Source organism: Trichomycterus rosablanca, chromosome 11 (genome assembly GCF_030014385.1).
Source record: "Trichomycterus rosablanca isolate fTriRos1 chromosome 11, fTriRos1.hap1, whole genome shotgun sequence".
In the NCBI taxonomy this organism is placed as follows: domain Eukaryota; kingdom Metazoa; phylum Chordata; class Actinopteri; order Siluriformes; family Trichomycteridae; genus Trichomycterus; species Trichomycterus rosablanca.
In genome coordinates this window covers 6,505,879-6,527,721 of record NC_085998.1, presented here as the reverse complement: position 1 = coordinate 6,527,721, position 21,843 = coordinate 6,505,879, and the positions used below count along the sequence as shown (strand labels likewise).

General features: G+C 44.0%; 1 protein-coding gene across 3 annotated transcripts in view; it reads right to left on the bottom strand.

Annotated features, from left to right (window-relative positions):
• The window catches only part of zbbx (zinc finger, B-box domain containing), a 57,377-nt gene that overhangs the window by 2,240 nt on the left and 33,294 nt on the right, over positions 1-21,843 (bottom strand). For all 3 annotated transcript variants that reach the window (XM_063005084.1, XM_063005086.1, XM_063005087.1), the window contains 5 exons: positions 18,894-19,012; positions 18,677-18,741; positions 14,864-16,572; positions 10,197-10,408; positions 9,486-9,657 (listed from right to left, as the gene is read on the bottom strand). In XM_063005084.1, coding sequence (XP_062861154.1) covers positions 9,486-9,657; positions 10,197-10,408; positions 14,864-16,572; positions 18,677-18,741; positions 18,894-19,012 — 2,277 coding nt within the window. The remainder of the gene's footprint in view (positions 1-9,485; positions 9,658-10,196; positions 10,409-14,863; positions 16,573-18,676; positions 18,742-18,893; positions 19,013-21,843) is intronic.

Sequence of the window (21,843 nt, the reverse complement as noted above, 5' to 3'; positions counted from 1 at the left end):
GTATTTATTGTGTATAAACTTACAATAAAGCATTCTTCCGCGACGCAAAATAGTTCGATTAACAGTGTTTCTAGGCAACATGAGGGCGAAAATAACATTAATTTTTTCTATTCAGTGGCGTATTAATATGGAATGATGTGAGGTGGTCATAGGTGTGAGTTTATCGGGGATTTTACAACGGCTTCGAACGCGGCTCAGCCAATCAGATTTTAGGACCGGAACTATCTGTCCTATAAGAGGTGTTCTAACTCATCCCAGAAATGTTGGATGGGGTTGAGATAAAGGCTTTGAGCAGGTTCACTTTTATTTTCACTTTCACTTATATTAATGTTTAGACTAAACCCTAAAAGTGTGGACACCTCTATTCCAAAACCACATTAATTAACACATGCGAGAGCTCCTGACTATTGTTTCCTCTAGCTTTATGTTTCATTTACTTGCTTACAAAGGAATAAGAAAAAAAGATGATGATGAGAGGCATGCACAGACAGGAAAGGTAAGACAGTGGGTCGATAAAACAGATAGAGACAAAAGAGAATGGAGACATAAAACAATAAAACAGAAGAAACAACAAAAGGAAACAGGACTGACAAAGAAAAATATACAGTAAAGAGACAGAAATAAGGACGTGGAATTAGAGGGACAATAAGAAAAACAAAGAGGGACGTAGAAAGAGGGACGTAGAAAGAGGGATGAAAAAAAGTCAAAGTTTAAAAGGGACAAAGAAAAAGAGACAGAGACAGAGCGGCGAAAACAAAGAGGGGCACAAAGACAAAGGGACGAAAAAAGACAAGGAGTAAAAGGGACAAGTAAGAAAAGGATGTAGAGACTGAGGAACAATGAGGAAAAAAAACAGTAAGAGGGACAAGTAAAAAAGGGGAAGTAAAGACAGAGGGACAAAGAAACGAGGGATGAAGAAAAAACAGGGATGTAGAGACATTAGAAACAAGGGACGAGGAAAAAGAGGGATGTACAGAGAGTAGAAACAAAGAAACGAGGTACAAGGAAAAAGAGGGATGTAGAGACAGTAAAAACAAAGAATAAGAGGGACGAGGAAAAAGAGAAATGTACAGACAGTAGAAACAAAGAAACAAGGGACGAGGACAAAGAGGGATGTACAGACAGTAGAAACGAGGGATGAGGAAAAAGAAGGATGTAGAGACAGTAGAAACGAAGAATAACAGGAATGAGGAAAAAGCAGGCTGTAGAGACAGAGGGAGAAAAAAGACAAAGTAAGAGGGACACAAAAAAAGAGGGATGTAGAGACAGTAGAAACATGAAATATGAAGGACGAGGAAAAAGAGGAACATAAAGACAGAGGGACAAAAAAAGGAGTAAAAGGGACAGGGAAAAGATGGATGTAGAGACAGAAGGACGTAAAGAAAAAAACACAATAAAAATAAGAGGGATGAGAAAAAAGAGGGATGAAGAAAAAGAGGGATAGAGAGACTGAGGGACGAAAAAGACAAGACGTAAGAGGGACTTGGAAAAATAGGGATGTAGAGACAGAGGGATAAAGAAAGACAGAGTAAGTGAGACATGGAAAAATAGGGATGTAGAGACAGAGGGACATAAAGAAAGACAAAGAGTTAAAGAAACAAGGAAAAGAGAGACAGAGGGAGAAAGAAAGAAAGACAAACAGTAAAAGGGACAGAAAAAAAGTGATGTAGAGACAGTAGAAACAAAGACTAAGAGGGACTAGGAAAAAGAAGGATGGGGATGTAGAAACAAAGGGACGAAAAGAGAAAAACAAAGAAAAAGAGGGACATAACGACAGAGGGACAAAAAGAGAAAACCGAAGAATAAGAGGGACAAGGACACAGAGGTATGTAGAAACAGAAGGAGAAAGAAAGACAGAGGAAGCGAGACAAGGAAAAAGAGGGATGTTGAGACAGAGACGAAAAGAGACAAGTAGTAAGAGGGACTTGGAAGAATGGGGATGTAGAGACAGAGGGATAAAGAAAGACAGAGTAAGTGAGACAGGGAAAAAGAGGGATGGGGATGTAGAAACAGAGGGACGAAAAGAGAAAAACAAAGAAAAAAAGGGACGAGGAAAAAGAGAGACATGTCTCCGGGGTTAGCCTGTGTCTCCTCTCTCTGTCTTAAACACCAGCTATAATTAAGCCATTTTCCACCTCAGTAGTTTCTGGCCTTGTCACTGTGCTCAGGGGAACAAGAGCTGCACAGACGGACCAATAAAAGCGGCTGGATGAGATCAGAGCAGTCGGAGGAATAATAAAGAAAAGAAGCTTAAGAGAAGATGTGATGGATAGATGCTGCTACTGCTGCAGGAGGACAAATGAAAAAAGATCTGAGTGCTCTGACCTTTCCTGCCTCTCATTAAATCCGCCGCCTGTGAGTTCATTGCTCTCCTGCCTGTCTCCATAGACACGTCCCCGACTGTAATATCCGCCGCTTCCGATTGGACCGTGGAAATCTGAGCGCTTACGTTTAAGCTGAATCTCTTTTGAACGTGGCTCGTTAAGCGCAGGAACGACCGAACGCTGAACAAACCGATGAGAAGAACGTTAGGAGTCGTTTGGACACCGTCGTTAGAGTGCAGAATTTTTTTACGATCTTGCTCTTAACATTTCAATGTTATTTTAAATCAAGAACGAGTGAGCATTGTTAGCGTCCTTAGTGATCAAGGCTATCCCAGCATTCAGTGCGGCAGCTCTTCTCTCACAGAAAATTAAAAAACATGGCTGACGGTGCGGAGAAATGAAATGAGTTATTTTCCAACCTAAATAAATTATTATTGATTTTTAACTTGTATAAACTTGCACAAGTGTTTTTATTTGCAAGTTCGGGCTTGTCAGCGAATTTAACAGTTTTTGGTACACGGAGGGAGATGTTATATTGACATGCTATCGCGCTGTGCCACCCCATCCCATTGGTTTGAATGGCAAGATGCTAACTGTTAGCTTAGTAAGCGAAACCCGATGGAATCGCTGTCTAAGTAGCGCGTTCGAATAACCTGACTTATAAGTCATTGACTTATTAGAATTCTCTCTACTGAGGCAGCTGCCTATGTAGGCAGTAAGACAGCAAGGCAGCTCCCTAGGTTTTCAAACACACCCTATATATACATTTCGACAATATTAAACAAACCAGCACAATCTCACAACCACATTTCTGCTGTCCATTTTACTTCAAATAAATGAGCATTAAAAAAATCACAATATTTGATAATGCTCTGCTATTATTGCAAAATGAAAGCGCACGTTAAACAGCAGCACCACGACCCAGATCAACCACACAGCAGCATAAAATCATAACCGCTGCTTACCTGATCTATATCCATGTGTTGTTCCATTAATGATATAATCCACTTTTTTTTCTTCTTGGTTTCCAGAATATTTCCAGAATATAAAAATCCATATGTAACTGTGTTTGTCCACCTAACTAATGAAAACCGTTTCGATCGTTTATTCTCTCGGCTTTCGCGGTAAAAAGCTGAAACTGGTAATTTGTTCACTAAACTGACACTTATACAACAACCAATAAAGAGAGAGATTGAAATTCCGCCTAAAATCTGAATTTGGAAGCTCTGATTGGTTTATACAGCGGTTTATCAAGGCCTGGACCACGATCGAATCTCTTTATTAAATGAACTGATTCATTAAGTTGTTTGAGCACGACACCCTAATGAAATAGAGTGAGCAAAACGAATGAATCTTTACCATAGATAAGAGCACAGCTCCCTGATTCGATTCCAATGAATAATTTGTTTGAAAAGAGTCATTTCTGACTTGTTGACTCAGTGATTCAATTTGCAAGCCCTACTCTAAAGGACAATTTTGTAAATGCTCAATGGGCCGGATCAAACAGCCTAACCGTATGTGGCCCGCGGGCCATAGTTTGCCCACAACATACTCTCATTAAATAAATTATAAGTTTCCAAATTCATGTCAACAGTTTGTGGAAGTTCCTTCAGGTTGGTATGGAAGAACTCCAGTGAATTGCACAGAGCTCTGACCTTAACCCCATTAAACATACTTGGGATGAACAGGAATATTAACTGTGAGTCAGACCTTCTTGTCCAACATCTATGCCAGACCCAAAAAAAATCTATTTTACCTAAATGGACACAAATTTCAAAAATCCTACTTTTGGAAACCCTTTTCAGATGGTTTTGGAATAAAATGCTCATTATCAGGTGTCCACATACTTTTGACCATATAATGTAGCACACGGCCTATTCATCATTCATTTATTTTCGTGAATTAATCATTTAGGATCAGGGTCAACTTTAATAAAAATACCCCAAAATGTACCAAATTTAGCATCAGTCAATGACAGAGCATGCCTCACACACTCACACCCAGGGCAGCCAATCCACCTTCTGCATGCTCATAGGAGGTACAATAAAAATTAAAAATAAATCTGGCTTACACAGGGTAACTGGAAGTACATGCCAAACTACTTAGACCAGATACAAGAATCTAATTTAATTCAATGCTGTGTGGCGATACAGTGGTGCAGCTGCTGAAGTGGGTGTCTCACAGCAGCATGAGTCCCGTAATCCAGGGTTTGAACCTGGTTCCAGATCAGCTCAGGTTTTGATGTGAGATTTGGCTGCATTACGCTGCTCATTCAACCACACATGAAAAAACCAACCAGCTTCATGTAGACCTCCACAAATCTGAGGGAAGATTTATCCAGTTTATACTGTTCACCAGGAGCGTTTGGATTAATGGGAGCTGTGGGAATAAGGCGTGTCACCAGCACTGAATCCTGTTTAGCCTCGGGTGAACATAATCTGGCGGGTTGATGGAGAGCAGGAATAAAACACGGCGGGCGCAGAAGCAGAACGTTCACCCAGTTTTTTAGGATGAATGGGAATCAGGTGTGTAATGGTACCACCGGGTTACAGGTTATGAGAGGTGATGTTGTATTTTAAAGGTCCGTGTTTATGATGTTGAATTGGATACAGGAGGGGATTGGAGGTACGAGAGCTTCATATCATCTCCTCTCTGTAGAAACTCTTTGTCATCTCCTAAAGCTCATACTATTATTATAAACATCATTGAAAACATGTGGATCAGGTGCAGGAGCATGAAGATCTCCAGGCCAGAGTGTCCTTCATTTCTACTGTAATATTTCGGGTCTTCAGTCTCAGGTGGACCCGAACATTTCATCCTGCTTGAAAATAAATGTCTTTTATTTTCTGGATTAGTTATTAAGCTGCTCGACTCCACGAGGAACAATAACAAAAATAGATAAAAACACCTACAGCAAACTGGTAGCTTCAACAATAAAAGTCACACTGACCAGGATACTCACACTGACCAGCTTTATACTCGCACTGACCAGCTTCATATTCACACTGACCAGCATACTCACACTGACCAGCTTCATACTCACATCAACCAGCTTCATACTGACACTGACCGGCTATTTCTTCAATCATGATTTAAATCATATAAATGCATTGGTGGGTGTGGGTGTGGGCAGTACACTGTCGGTGGTTTGGGCTGTGCACTGTACACTGAGGGTGGGTGTAGGCTGTACACTGACTGTGGGTTTGGGCTGTGCACTGTACACTGAGGGTGGGTGTGGGCTGTACACTGACTGTGAGAGTGGGCAGTACACTGATGGTGGGTGTGTGCTGTACACTGACAGTGGGTTTGGGCAGTACACTGACTGTGGGTGTGGGCTGTACACTGTGGGAGTGGGCAGTACACTGACTGTGGGTGTGTGCTGTACACTGATGGTGGGTGTGTGCTGTACACTGACAGTGGGTGTGGGCTGTACACTGACAGTGGATATGTACGATACAGTGACGGTGGGAGTGTGCTGTACTGTACAGTGATGGTGGGAGTGGGCTGTACACTGACTGTGAGAGTGGGCAGTACACTGATGGTGGGTGTGTGCTGTACACTGACAGTGGGTTTGGGGAGTACACTGACTGGGTGTGGGCTGTACACTGTGGGAGTGGGCAGTACACTGTGGGAGTGGGCAGTACACTGACTGTGGGTGTGTGCTGTACACTGTGAGAGTGGGCAGTACACTGATGGTGGGTGTGTGCTGTACACTGACAGTGGGTTTGGGCAGTACACTGACTGTGGGTGTGGGCTGTACACTGACGGTGGATATGTACGATACAGTGACGGTGGGAGTGTGCTGTACTGTACAGTGATGGTGGGAGTGTGCTGTACTGTACAGTGATGGTGGGAGTGTGCTGTACTGTACAGTGATGGTGGGAGTGTGCTGTACTGTACACTGACGGTGGGTGTGGGCTGAACAATGAGGGTGGGTGTGGGCTGTACTGTACACTGATGGTGGGAGTGGGCTGTACTGTACACTGACAGTGAGTGTGGGCTGTACAGTACACCGACGGTGGGTGTGGGCTGTACACTGATGGTGGGTGTGAGCTATGCACTGTACACTGACGGTGAGTGTGGGCTGTATTGCACACTGAGAATGGGTGTGGGCTTTACTGTACATTGAGACGCTGGGTGTGGGCAATAGACTGAGAGTGGGTGTGAGCTGTGCGCTGCACGCTGACTGTGGGTGAGGGCAGTACACCGAGGGTGAGTGTGGGCAGTACACTGACCGTGGATGTGGGCAGCACACTGACTGTGGGTGTGGGTGACTCTCAGATCAGTAGTCTGAACTCTAGTCTGTACTGTTCGCTCTCAGTACAAAAGCGTCAGCAGTTAGAAATGAATTTATTACTAAGCTGTAAAGATTCTCCGACTCAACAAATATGATCTTGTACATCTGATTTAATGTTGGTGCTGTTTAATCGCATTAGTCTGATTAGTTTTCTTTTATAATAGTTGTTGGTTTACGATCAGCTGTAGGTTTACTTTAGTTTTCAATTTAATGTACATGTTTTATTTAATCTGGCAGGATCAGTTTTGCTCTGCAGGCCTTTAAACTTCTATTAATTTCCTTAAATGTTTTGGTTAGATTGCTGCTGACATGCCGGCTTTTCTCAGAGATGAGATTTTGCTCTCAGTGGGGCTTTTTCCAGCTTGAAGTGAAATTCTGGCCAAAAATGAAATGCTATGTTTCCCCTGACTAACATAGTCGATCCGCCAAGGCCTGCTTGATGTCTGAAGTTTTTTTTAGTTTTTTATGTTTTGCACTGAAGCTACAAAGCAAATCACATGAGAATGATATAAAAAAAATATAGCTTAACCTGCTCGGTCAAAAAAACGTGTATGGCCAAAACTATGTGGACGCCTGAGCACCACACCTTCATAATGCTTCCATGAGAATCTGCACTTATTAAGTCAAAAGAGCACCACGCATTTTGGTAGGTAGCCATCTAAACCAAGTTTGGTTTGCTCCAGAGTCTAGAGACGATCTGCTTTACACCACGTCTAGTAAACAACAGCTGTTGTGCATAGTGATCTGAATTTGTAATTCTGTAGTCGATCATGCAACCAAGAATAAGTCATTATGAGGTTGCGTGGTCTACCTGCCCTGTTGCTGAGCTGTGGTTGTTCCTAGACGATTTCATTTCACAATCACAGTACAGTTGACCCTGATAGATCTAGCAGGGAACTGACAAAATTGGGATTCTATGAGAGTGCCATGTTAGACATCACTGAGATCTTCGATATGCCCCTATTATACACCGATCAGGCACAACATTATGACCACCTTCATAATATTATGTTGGTCCCCCTTTTGCTGCCCCATACACAACAAACTGTGATGCACTGTGTATTCTGACACCTTTCTATCAGAACCAGCATGAACTTCTTCAGCAGTTTGAGCTACAGTAGCTCATGTGTTGGATCGGACCACACGGGCCAGCGTTCGCTCCCCACGTACATCAATGAGACTTGGCCGCCCATGACCCTGTCGCCAGTTTACCACTGTTCCTTCCTTGGACCACTTTTGATAGATACTGACCACTGCAGACCGGGAACACCCCACAAGAGCTGCAGTTTTGGAGATGCTCTGACCCCGTCGTCTAGCCATTACAATTTGGACCTTGTCAAACTCACTCAAATCCTCACGCTCGTCCATTTTTCCTGCTTCTAACATCAACTTTGAAAATAAAATGTTCACTTGCTGCCTAATATATCCCACCCACTAACAGGTGCCATGATGAAGAGATAATCAGTGTTATTCACTTCACCTGTCAGTGGTCAGAATGTTATGCCTGGTCGGTGTACTGTATAGCTGTTAGTAATGGGTGTGACTAAAACACCTGAACTTAATCATTAGTATGGGTGTCTATATACATTTGGCCATACAGTGTATAAATAAAGTACAAGTAATATGTTATTATTTGTTTATTAGCTCTTTTCAATTCAATCAGTTGCTTTTGTAGTCTTTACCAAGCTACTGGTAAACTGGTTCAAACTGGTTCTTTGGCCTAGTACCACCACATATTCTTAGATGATTGAGGCCAAGGCCATTCCAAAAGCATAACTGTACCCAGGTTTAATAATTCTAAACCCAGTTTCAGCTCACTGTCCTGTTAAAACACCCATTTGGGTCCAAGATTCAGAATTTTGGGAGTAATAGTGCGTCTTTATTATGTTGTCCACTTTCTGCTATGCACCAGAGTATAATACTGCCACCACCATGCTTCACAGTAGGTACAGTCATCTGATAATGAAGGCCTAATCACTTAAGCTTTAATTAATTTGACCAAAAACTCTTTTTCAAGCTCAGTCGAGTCTCCATCCACTGTCTCTAAAGCCCACACCTATGTATTTGTTATTGATGGTTCTTGGGTTACATTTACAGCATTAGCAGAGGCTTTTTTCCTATTTTTTCCCAATTTAGCGTATTCAATTAGTCTTCCGGTGCTGGGGGATCCCCGATTGCAGTCGAGGAAGGTATATTTCCTGCTCACGCCTCCTCCGACCTGCATGCAGCCCTTAGCGGAACCCTTTTCCACCTATGCACTCTGCACAGGCGCCTCTCTATCTGCCAATCAATCAATTAAATCCTTACACAGCGTTTAAAGACCTCACCCACATAGTCCGCTCATCCCGCCCTAGCAAACACGGTAGCCAATTAGAGTCTGCTGCAGGCACTGGCAACTATGCCCGCTAGATGGCGCCCAGCCGAGGAGTTCAGAAACTCGGCGCTGGTGTGCTAGCGGAATATCCCGCTGTGCCAACTGGGCACCTAGCAGAGGCTTTTTTATCCAAAGCGACTTACAGTTGTGGCTGAATGCAATTTAAGCAATTGAGAGTTAAGGGCCTTGCTTAAAGGCAACTTGGTTGTGATGGGGCTTGAACCAGCCATCTTCTGATTACTAGTCCAGTTGCTTAACCCCTGAGTTACTAGTCCCCTTTTACCAGCTGTTTCTAGTTTCCTCTCAGCATATGGGAACAGTTTGGGTTTCCCTTCAAACCTTGATAAAGAGACAAATGTTCCATGTACTTTCTAGTCATGGACAGCTGCCCCCAGAAAGACCCACTGAATTGTATGAGCACCTTTAAACCCCAGTGTAAATAAAAACATGACAAAAACAGGATTTTCTGGTGTTTGCATGGAATACTGACCTGTTATGAAGCTCTCGGAGTGTATCGGGTGGGTCAGTGTCTCTTCAGGAGTGTATGATAGAGCTGGGTTCAATGGATTGGACACGGTGTCCACTCCCAGATTGAGGAAACCATTCAGACCCTGATAGTGTGAGGATACACTAGAATGTCTCTGGGCTAATGATCTCAAAGTCTGGAATAAAGATGGAGAAAATAAATAAATAATAGCAAGAAGGAGGAGAAGATTATCGTACCCTGGAATGACTGGGTAAACTGAGCCATTTACTCACTCACTCATTTTCTTAACTGCTTATCCAATTAGGGTCATGGAGGGGGGGGGGGTTACTGGAGCCTATCCCAGCTTTTCAATGGGCGCAAGACACACAGTAACACCCTGGACGGGGCACCAGTCCATCGCAGGGCAGACACACACACACACATTCACCTATGGGGCAATTCAGTGTCTCCAATTAACTGCATGTTTTTGGACTGTGGGAGGAAACCGGAGCTCCTGGAGGAAACTCATGCAGACACGGGGAGAACATGCAAACTCCACACAGAAAGGACCAGGATCGCCCCGCCTGGGAATTGAACCCAGGACCTTCTTGCTGTGAGGCGACTGTGCCTGATCGAACTTTAGTGGATGCTATGCAAAAACCTGTTTACAAACACACCTCTCACAATCAGACCCAATTTAATGTCACAGGTTTAATATTCACCTAATTCACTTACCGTAGACGGTTCAGTGAAAAGTCCTGAATTCTCAGTGCTCCTGCAGCTCTGAGAGAGGAGCGAATCCTCTGAGAACGATCGCTGGGAGGAGGAAATGCTTCTCCTCTGCACCGGCTCCACTGCCTGTACTGTAGCGCTCCTCATATCTTCATCAGAAGAGCCTTCATTATCAGAGGGCATCAGACCCATGCTCTCACTTGACATGTCTGAATCTGATACAGCAGGAACCGGGGGAAAGGAAATGACATTTCAGTCTGGGTTATAGAGATGCATCAGTGAAACAATATACACCAAATGGCCAAAAGTATGAGGACACCACTTCTTTCAATGCATGCCTGGTTAGAACCAGTGAATGTCTTTAGTCTTGTTTTAGCACTGTGATAAAAAATCTGATTCTACTGATAGACCCACAGATCTGACTGTATTTATAGTTCTACAGACTTGATTATAGTTACAGTTCTTCAGATCTGATTTTAGTCCCACTGAACAGCTTTGGAATAAACTGGAACATCAGTTGAGGCTTTCTTGACCAACATCAGTTCCTAGCCATACAAATGCTCTTGTGCATTAAAAATTTTTGACATTTCTGGTATTTAGCAAATGCTTTTATCCAAAGAGTCTTACAGTACTGTGACAGTATATTGTCTGAGCAGTTGAGGGTTAAGAGTCTTGTTTAAGGTGCCCAGGTGGCGCAGCGGGATATTCCACTAGCACACCAGCGCCGAGATTCTGAACTCCTCGGTTCGAAACTCGGTGTTGCCACCTGTTGGCTGGTCGCCATCTAGCGGCCATCACGTCTCTGCTAGGGCGGGATAACCGGACTATGTGGGTGGGGTCTTCAAACGTTGTGTAAGGACCCTGATTGGCAGATGGAGGGGCAACAGTGCAGAATACATAGGTGGAAAAGGGTTCAGCTAAGAGCTGCATGCGGGTTGGAGGAGGCATGAGCAGCAATATACCCACCTCGACTGCAATCGGGTATCCCCCAGCAGTGGAAGACAAATTGACTACGCTAAATTGAGGAGAAAATGCATAAATAATCTTGTTTAAGGGCCCAACAGTGGCAACCGGGCAGTGGTGGGACTTGAACCAGTGACCTTTCGATTACTAGTCCAATTCCTTAACCACTAGGCTACGACCACAACAATTGAGTGAATGGGCAAAGATTCCCACAGGCACACTTCAAAGTCTTGTGAGATGCCTTCTCAGAAGAGTGGTTGTTGTTCTAGCTGAAAAGATCACATAAAGGTCACTTTTAAAGCAGGATGTCCAAATACTTTTGGTCATATAGTGTCTATTTCAGCCTTTATTATTATGTTCTTACTGTATAGTTATGATCACATTGCTTGTGTTTTATGTTTTTTTTTTTTTTTGTTGTTGTTGGTGTTAAAATCTGTGTTATATTTAAAATTACCCACACTGCATGAACAAAAGTATGTAGACACCCCTTTTAATTACTGAATCTATTGCAGGAACACGAAAGGGCCTTCCCTAAACTGTTGAAACGAAGTTGGAAGTACATAATACATTTAAAATAAATAACTTTACAAAGCACCTTTTGTGCTTTTACAAAAGCAATGGGTGTGGCTGAAAAACCTGGCATTTATAACAAAATGGGTTGTCCACATAATTTTGGCCAGATATTTAATTATTATTAGATTGGATTTGTTATCTGATTTCAGCGCCAGAACAAATGTGCCAGCTGTGAGGCAAATTTCTAACTCCCTCTCTTCTTCACTGTGTAGATGTCTCTCGCTCATGTCTCTTTCTCTCTGGCATTAATAATGTTTATAATACCCAGCATGAGGCTGGCATCGTTCTGCTAGTCAGCAAGTAAAGCTTAGCATTCCTGCGGTGTGGGAAACAGCACTGTGTGTGTGTGTGTGTGTGTGTGTGTGTGTATCTGTATTCCTGATTCAGACTGTCTGGAGCCCCAGGTGATGCTGGTGATTAGGTTGCTGCCCTGTATGCCCGCCATGTTGCTGGGTGTGTAATTGGCTGGTTTAATGCAGCAGCACACGGAGTATTTACTTAATGCTCTAATCGATATGGAAAGAGAAAGGCCTTTATCGCTCTGTCGAAATTAACTTTGGCAAAGGAGTGGACGGTTCGCATGGGGTCATGGGGGGCCGAGGAAGTCCAACAACAAAGACGCACCCTCTTGGCATTGCCTACTTTTTAGTACGCCACAGAAACTTTGTGTATTTGACTCAAGTTTGTGGTCATTTCAAGTGTTTTGATGTATGACATGATAGATCATCTGATAACATAAAATAATTGCCCAAAAGTATGTGGACACCTGACCATGAGCTTGATGGGCATCCTATTTCAACAAAAGATACACCGATCAGGCATAACATTAAAACCACCTCCTGGTTGCTACACACACTGTCCATTTTATCAGCTCCACTTAGCATATAGAAGCACTTTGTAGTTCTACAATTACTGACTGTAGTCCATCTGTTTCTCTACATACCTTTTTAACCTGCTTTCACCCTGTTCTTCAATGGTCAGGACCCCCACAGGACCACCACAGAGCAGGTATTATTTAGGTGCTGGATTCTCAGCACTGCAGTGACACTGACACTGGTGGTGTGTTAGTGTGTGTTGTGCTGGTATGAGTGGATCAGACACAGCAGCGCTGCTGGAGTTTTTAAACACCTCACTGTCACTGCTGGACTGAGAATAGTCCACCAACCAAAAATATCCAGCCAACAGCGCCCTGTGGGCAGCGTCCTGTGAACACTGATGAAGGTCTAGAAGATGACCGACTCAAACAGCAGCAATAGATGAGCGATCGTCTCTGACTTTACATCTACAAGGTGGATCAACTAGGTAGGAGTGTCTAATAGAGTGGACAGTGAGTGGACACGGTATTTAAAAACTCCAGCAGCGCTGCTGTGTCTGATCCACTCATACCAGCACAACACACACTAACACACCACCTCCATGTCAGTGTCACTGCAGTGCTGAGAATGATCCACCACCTAAATAATACCTGCTCTGTGGTGGTCCTGTGAGGGTCCTGACCATTGAAGAACAGGGTGAAAGGGGGCTAAAAAGTATGTAGAGAAACAGATGGACTACAGTCAGTAATTGTAGAACTACAAAGTGCTTTTATATGGTAAGTGGAGCTGATAAAATAGACAGTGAGTATAGAAACCAGGAGGTGGTTTTAATGTTATGGCTGATACAGCCTCCACTCTTCTGGGAACGCTTGCCATAAGATCTTAAAGTGAATCTGTGGAGATTTGTGCCCATTCAGTCAAATAAGGTGTTTGTAAGGGTTTGTATGGGGGTGTCTACATACTTTTAGCCATATAATGAACCTTGTTGATGGGGTAAACAACTTACTTTTTTTGCTATTTTATTTATGCATATTCTTCTTTTGTCCCCCAGTCTAGATGCCAATTGTGCCTGCTAGGGGCGTCCAGCCGACCGGTAGCAGAGCTAAAATTCAAACTCTGAAAGGTGTGCTAGTGGAATATTCCAATGCTGGTGTGCTAGTGGAATATCCCAGCGCTGCTGTGCTAATAGAATATCCCAATGCTGGTGTGCTAGTAGAATATCCCAGCGCTGCTGTGCTAATAGAATATCCCAATGCTGGTGTGCTAGTGGAATATCCCAGCGCTGCTGTGCTAGTGGAATATTCCAATGCTGGTGTGCTAGTGGAATATTCCAATGCTGGTGTGCTAGTGGAATATTCCAATGCTGGTGTGCTAGTGGAATATCCCAGCGCTGCTGTGCTAATAGAATATCCCAATGCTGGTGTGCTAGTGGAATATCCCAGCGCTGCTGTGCTAATAGAATATCCCAATGCTGGTGTGCTAGTGGAATATCCCAGCGCTGCTGTGCTAATAGAATATCCCAATGCTGGTGTGCTAGTGGAATATCCCAGCGCTGCTGTGCTAGTGGAATATTCCAATGCTGGTGTGCTAGTGGAATATCCCAGCGCTGGTGTGCTAGTGGAATATCCCAGCGCTGCTGTGCTAATAGAATATCCCAATGCTGGTGTGCTAGTGGAATATCCCAGCGCTGCTGTGCTAATAGAATATCCCAATGCTGGTGTGCTAGTGGAATATCCCAGCGCTGGTGTGCTAGTGGAATATTCCAATGCTGGTGTGCTAGTGGAATATCCCAGCACTGCTGTGCTAATAGAATATCCCAATGCTGGTGTGCTAGTGGAATATCCCAGCGCTGGTGTGCTAGTGGAATATTCCAATGCTGGTGTGCTAGTGGAATATCCCAGCGCTGCTGTGCTAGTAGAATATCCCAGCGCTGGTGTGCTAGTGGAATATTCCAGCGCTGCTGTGCTAGTGGAATATCCCAGCGCTGCTGTGCTAGTGGAATATCCCAGCGCTGCTGTGCTAGTGGAATATCCCAGCGCTGCTGTGCTAGTGGAATATCCCAGCGCTGCTGTGCTAGTGGAATATTCCAATGCTGGTGTGCTAGTGGAATATCCCAGCGCTGCTGTGCTAGTAGAATATCCCAGCGCTGGTGTGCTAGTGGAATATTCCAATGCTGGTGTGCTAGTGGAATATCCCAGCGCTGCTGTGCTAGTGGAATATCCCAGCGCTGCTGTGCTAGTGGAATATCCTGCTCCGTCACCTGGGTGCCCGCAAGTGCCCTTCAAATAAATCACACCATACACTAATAAGTGCACTAACCTGGTGAGCTGGGGTGAGGAGCAATATGAGACCCTGATAGGTTTATTTGTTCTTTAGGTTCCTCATCCTCTGAGGACAGTTCCTCTGCAGATGCAGGACATTTCTGAGGTTCAGATGAGGATGTGTAAGGAGTTGATCTGAGGATTGTGGATTGTGGGTTCAGATCTTTAAAGCCTCTACTTTTGAGTTCTAAAGGTGAAACAGGAAATGCTGATGTGGAAGTCGATAAGCTGTAGGGTCGAGGGGAGGGGGAAATATTCTGAGAGTCTTGTGTTGTCCTGGTTTGTTCGATGACTGACCTGGATCTTGATTGAGCTGATGTTCTTTGTGTCAGAGGTTCAAAAAGGTCACTGAGTCTTGGTGATGGTGAGACCTGACTTAGCATTCCCTCATTAGCTGGTGTTCGACTTTTTTGTGAGACATCTAGTATTAGCCAGTCATCTTGCTCCTCTTTGGATTGCAAAGATGATGGCATTTCCAGAGCTTTGTAGCTTATGTGATGCTGTTCTGGAAGTTCTGCCACAGTGGAAACTGGAAATAGTGGAGGATGGCGCTGAGGTGAAGAGAAAATCAATGAACTCTTGGCTTGAGAATAAGAAGAAGGAGCAGGAAAAGAATCAGAGTCTTGTGTTGGTGTTTGTAGTTTAGAAAATGTATCTAGTCTTGGTGATGGTGAGACCTGCCTGGACGTTACTTCATTTGCTGGTGTGGGACATAGTGAGGAATCAAGTGACTTTGTCGGGCCTCCAAATGTCTCCTCTGTGTGGGAAGGTACCGACAATGCTGGATCTACAGGTGCTGGCCCAGATGAATCCAGAAACGTTGGGGACTGGCACAGAATTGACGTGGGAAGCAATGGACTGTGGGACTCTGGGATCTCTTTTGGTGTGGACGGCACAGATACTGGTAGATCCAGAGCTTTGTAACCTTTATGATGGTGCTTTGAAGGTGTTGTACTCATATTTGGCTCAGAGAACACAGGGAATTCTGGAGACTGGAACTGAACTGACGTGGAATGCAGTGGGTTCTGGGATCTCAGAGAAGGAGAATGCAAATGTGGGGAATCACCAGACGTTAGACTAAGGTAATTTGGTGTTGACGTAGCGTTTGGTGAAGATCGTGATGTCTGTGATTGAGTCAAATCATCGAGTCTAGATGATAGTGAGACCTGATGCAACACTGCTTCATTATCCACTGTGTGATTGTCTTGTGATGAGTCCAGATGCTTCGTGGTGCAATAAACTTCATCTTGCAGAAGGGAAGCCACTGACAATGATGGATCCAAAGCTTTGGAACCTGTATGAAGGTGCCCTAAAGGTGTTGGACTAGAGGAAACAGGCAATACTGGAGATCTGCACAGTACTGGTGTGGAATGCATTAGGCTCTGGGACTGAAAGGAAGCAGAAAGAGAGAAATCCCAGTCCTGTACTGACTCAAACATTGACTTCTCTTGAGATCCTTGAGACGTCTGTGATTTGAGGAAGTCACCAAGTCTGGGGGAAGATGCGGTAACCAAGGTATCCTCAGACTGTTTAAGATTCTGGGACGTGAGTGATGATGGACGTTGGTTAGATGGGGGTGATTGTAAGAACTGATTTAGCATTGCTTCGTTAGTAAACGTTCTTCCAGACAGATTCATTGATGTTGTTTGCTCTCCAAGTTCTTCTACTCGGGGAGGTGCAGATGCGCCCTTTCTTGCTTGGTTGAATCTTTTTGAGAAAAAAGAAAATCAGATGTATGAACAGTCAAGAGCTAAAGCACGTCTAATGAAAGTAAATGAAGCTGACCCTATTTTAAGTTCTTAACATTTTTGGGACCCCTCACAACCGTCTCAAGGTCTCAAAGTGGACTGTTGCTGAATAGTGAGTGTTCCACAAATTGTAAGGTAGAGAATTTAAGCTCAGCAAAGCTTCCCTTTACGCAAATGAATGCAGCCCCTCACCACATCGCATTCACATTAGGCGCAAGCTTCAAGAAATGCTTGTACATCATCAAACACTATATGACCAAAAGTATTTGGACAGCTTCTTGGACATCACACTTAGCCAAACAGCATTTGTATGGCCGGGCACTAATGCTGTTCAAGAAAGCCTCAATTGATGTTCCAATTCTCCCCAAAGCTGTTCAGTGGGGCTGAGGACAGGGTTCTGTGCAGGTCACTGGAGTTCCTTTTAATCAGAGGTGCTCAATACGTTGATCATTCAAGCCTCATTCAAACAGGTCAATGTGATTGACATGAAATGTGGCCACTGTTTCTTTAATTTGTGGTTTGTTACCATAGCTATGCCTCAGCCCGCCTAAAGCACCGCTAATCTAGAAAGTTTTCATTCATCAGTAGCCAGTTTGTGGCATTTTTGCATTTTTCCTTTTGTAACCTACACTGTTTGTGAAGATGAGTGCGCAACCAATCACATAGAAACCAAAAACAGTTCGACTGGGTGGCTGTTTCATTCATGCATGGAAGAAGCTGACGGAGAAATTTTAACCCTACAATCTGACATTCATATGAAGTCAAGCGCCTCTGCTGGACAATTTTGGAACTTGCTGGCTGAAGAAAAATATCCAAACATAAGAACATGAGCCACGTACTGTATTTGACAGCATTTTTGGATCAACCTACTTAAGTGAATCTGCCTTTTTCCACATAAAAAAATAATGAAGTCTAAATATCGGTCCACCCTTACTGATGAACACTAGGAAGCCTGCTTGAGAATTGGCATCAGCAGCAAACCTGGCTGACACCATTCAGTGTAAATCATTAGAATAAGGTTAGTGTGATTGCCCTGTAATGCTGAATATCAATATATGAACTGAAGTGCATTTAAAAAAGCTTCAAAGTTTTTTTGAAAAATGATGAGCCCAAACTCTTTAAAAAGTAGATCGTGATGACCTGTCGACTGAAATAGTAGATCTCAAGCCATGAAAGGATGGGCATCCCTGCTTTAAATCAAGCTTGTCTTCATGTCTTTATAGAGTTTACTGTGTGCACAGGGACACAGTCACGCTGGTATAAAAAAGGGCTGCAAGACCGGAAGCATTTCATTTTCTTTATATAACTGATTTATTACAATTGGTGTGGCTGAAATACAAAAATTATTAGAAGGTGTCTCAATACGTTTTCCATTCAGTGTACCACTGATATTGTCAGGAGTGTGTGAGAAGCTACAAATGAAACTAATTATAGCATGTTCAAAAAGGTTGAATTATTACTACAATGCCTTGATCTCTACAATAACAGTTTGTATCTCTATGATAAATGTTTGCATCTCTGAGTCCCAAGATTACGAACCTTCATTCCTTTTGAAGCTGGCTGAAAGAACCTCAGCATTAATAATGCAAAGCTGTTATTAAAGTGTATGAATCACCTTTTTCATGTAAGTAAATGTTGCATAATGCCAGACATATTAAAAATTGCATTATTTTTTTAAGGAAGCAACACCAGCTGAGTTCCCAGAAATAGCTCTAGTATGCAGGCATCAAGCAGCAGCAGAAAATTTGACCAGAACCAGGCAGGTTTTAAAACAGAGGAGCTGGCAACACTGTGAGGAAAAAATTAAAGCTCAATGAGGTCAGTTTAAAGGAAAAGACATGTTAATCATGTGCACCTCCATGCCCCCTCTGTCGTCCGTATTTGGAAAGGCAGAAGGACAGGCAACCATAATCGAGACATACCACCAATCTCCTCGGCAGGTGGGCTCATTACATTTGGTGCACCAGCACCAATAAACAATGCATAATAAAAACAAAATTGCGCTCACAATTTAAGAAAATGACAAACAGGGAAACCACTTTATTATATGTAGCATGACTCACGTTTTCTCATCATCGTCTCTCTGTGTGACTCCAGAAGAAGCTTCCGCAGCTGAATCTGCAGCCGTCTGGATAAAATGAAAGCCAGAAAACAAGTGAGAGAAGAAAGTGCACCCGAGAGGAAATTGAAAACGTATACGCACTAGTTCCAGCAGTACTGCGGGTCATAGATAGAGCCTACAGGTCATGTGGGCAGCAGGTACAGAGGAACCGGGATTACCTCATCTATCTCTGTGATACTCGGGTGGGATTTAGGAACGTAATTCGGTTCTTCTGGTCCTGCTGAGGTGGAGACGGAGAACAGAGAGACGCAGTAGCTGTGCAGATCCAGCTCCTCAGCTGCAGCACATATACCAGAGAAACAAGAGATTATGAGACCGGAGGAGACCGAGGACGTTTCATCAAAATGCTAAATGTTTGTAGGATGTCTGGATTTGCCAGCTACACCAGAGGTTTTCACATTCAGCGCTTTTCCACCAAAAGAACCCTGGCTTTTGAACCGGTTCTGTTCAGGTTTCTTCGAACCTTGGTGTTTCGTAGAGAACTGACCTGCGTTTCCACCCGTTTTTGGGAAACAAGCCTGCGTCATCAACGGTGGGCGTTACATAAAGAGAGTAAGGAGTCGTAACATGATGGTGGAGATGTAGATTATGTGTGAGCATTTGTGCTGTTGTTACAGATTTACGTTTTTATAGAAAATTAAAAAACTTAAAGAATCTGTTTGGTTGTTGACCCTGTGTGGAGTTTGCATGTTCTCCCTGTGTCTATGGGGTTCCATCTGGATGTTCCAGTTTCCTCCCACAAGTTCAGAGACATGCAGTTAGGCCAACTGGAGCTTCTAGAAATTGCCCTATGTGGGTGTGTGTCTGCCTTGTGATGGACTGGCGACCTGTTCAGAGTGTTTAGTACCTTTTACTCAATGAACCGGACCCACCCCGACCCTGACCAGACTAAAGTGGTGGTTAAACAGACAATAAATGAATAATTATGGGTTTGATTTTACATGTGGTAAATTCCAGAGTGCAAGCAGGAATTAAAAAGATCTAATTCTTCAGTAAAATCCCTCTGATTGATCCTGTAAGATCTTTTTGTTGAAACTCGGGACGAGCTGTCTGAGAAAAAATCAGAAACCCAAACGTGTGAGCTCATCTCTGATTAGACGTCACATTTCAGAGCCGAATGACAGCAGGATGCCCTGTACAAAGTGTCAAAGAAGATTTCTCCATCAGCTAGTGGTGTACGAGAGTGCTCAGGCTCTCTCAGGTGGGGAGAAAAGGGAAGGATTGTGGGATATGTATAGGATGTCAGGAAGGGTTGGCGCTGATGCCAGAGCTCGGACGACCTGGCCGGCTCGGGGCGTTCGGGTGACAGATGAGCTCTTTTCTTTCTTTTCACCTGCAGAATTTCGACATGCACTCATTCGTGGGCTGTCAGAGGCCTCCGTCAAGCCATGGCAGCCTCTCTGCTGTAATAAAAGCCCTGTGATTAGCCTTCAGTGGTGTTAGCGTGATGGATTGGCACTCTGTGCTACTGGAGTTCCACAAAACTGAGCAGTGGTCGGGCACAAAACTTACTTTTCTAAAGTAGGTGCTATTCTCTGTTCGGCAGCTACGGCAGGTTGTTTTTGATTTAGTTTTAAAAAGCGGTGCAATGACAAACGAACAAACAAGTAACTAACAGTTCATGTACAGAAAATTCAGATTTCAGCTAACAGGAACAGAAAATCAATAATACTGCCATGCCACCTCAATAGAGAAACACTGGCAGGGAACGGGCTGTACATACCACGGATATACACTATATTGCCAAAAGTATTCACTCACCCATGGCCACAGGTGTATAAAACCAAGCACTTAGGCATGCAGACTGCTTCTACAAACATTAGTGAAAGAATGGGTCGCTCTCAGGAGCTCAGTGAATTCCAGCGTGGTACCGTGATGCCACCTGTGCAACAAGACCAGTCGTGAAATTTCCTCACTACTAAATATTCCACAGTCGACTGTCAGTGATATTATAACAAAGTGGAAGCGATTGGGAACGACAGCAACTCAGCCACGAAGTGTTAGGCCACGTAAAATGACAGGGCGGGGTCAGCGGATGCTGAGGCGCATAGTGCGCAGAGGTCGCCAATTTTCTGCAGAGTCAATCGCTACAGACCTCCAAACTTCATGTGGCCTTCAGATTAGCTGAAGAACAGCGTGTAGAACTTCATGGAATGGGTTTCCATGGCCGAGCAGCTGCATCCAAGCCTTACATCACCAAGCACAATGCAAAGCGTCGGGTGCAGTGGTGTAAAGCACGCCGCAACTGGACTCTAGAGCAGTGGAGACGTGTTCTCTGGAGTGACGAATCACGCTTCTCCGTCTGGCGACCCGATGGACGAGTCTGGGTTTGGCGGTTGCCAGGAGAACGGTACCTGTCTGACTGCATTGTGCCAAGTGTAAAGTTTGGTGGAGGGGGGATTATGGGGTGGGGTTGTTTTTCAGGCGTTGGGCTCGGCCCCTTAGTTCCAGTGAAAGGAACTCTTAATGCTTCAGCATACCAAGAGATTTTGGAAAATTTCATGCTCCCAACTGTTTGGGGATGGGAACAGTTTGGGGATGGCCCCTTCCTGTTCCAACATGACTGCGCACCAGTGCACAAAGCGAGTTTGGTGTGGAAGAACTTGACTGGCCTAAGTTCTGACCTCAACCAGACAGAACACCTTTGGGATGAATTAGAGCGGAGACTGCGAGCAACCTCACAAATGCGCTTCTGGAAGAGTGGTCAAAAATTCCCATAAACACACTCCTAAACCTTGTGGAAAGCTTCCCAGAAGAGTTAAAGCTGTTATAGCTGCAAAGGGTGGGCCCACATCATATTAAACCCTATGGATTAAGAATGGGACGTCACTCAAGTTAATATGCACATGAAGGCAGACGAGTGAGTACTTTTGGCAATATAGGGTGTGTTCGAAAAGCTAGTGTGCTGTCTACATAGGCAGCATTTTACGTCATCCTGTGCGCGCTCCCGAGAAGGAGGCTGTTCGAAATCCTAGATGCCTTAAAATCCTCACTTCTGAGGCATCTTATTATTTCAATGTTATTTTGGCTCAAGAACGAGTGAGCATCGAACGCTGCCTTAGTGATCAAGACAATCCCAGCATTCATGGCTGACGGGGCGGAGAAACG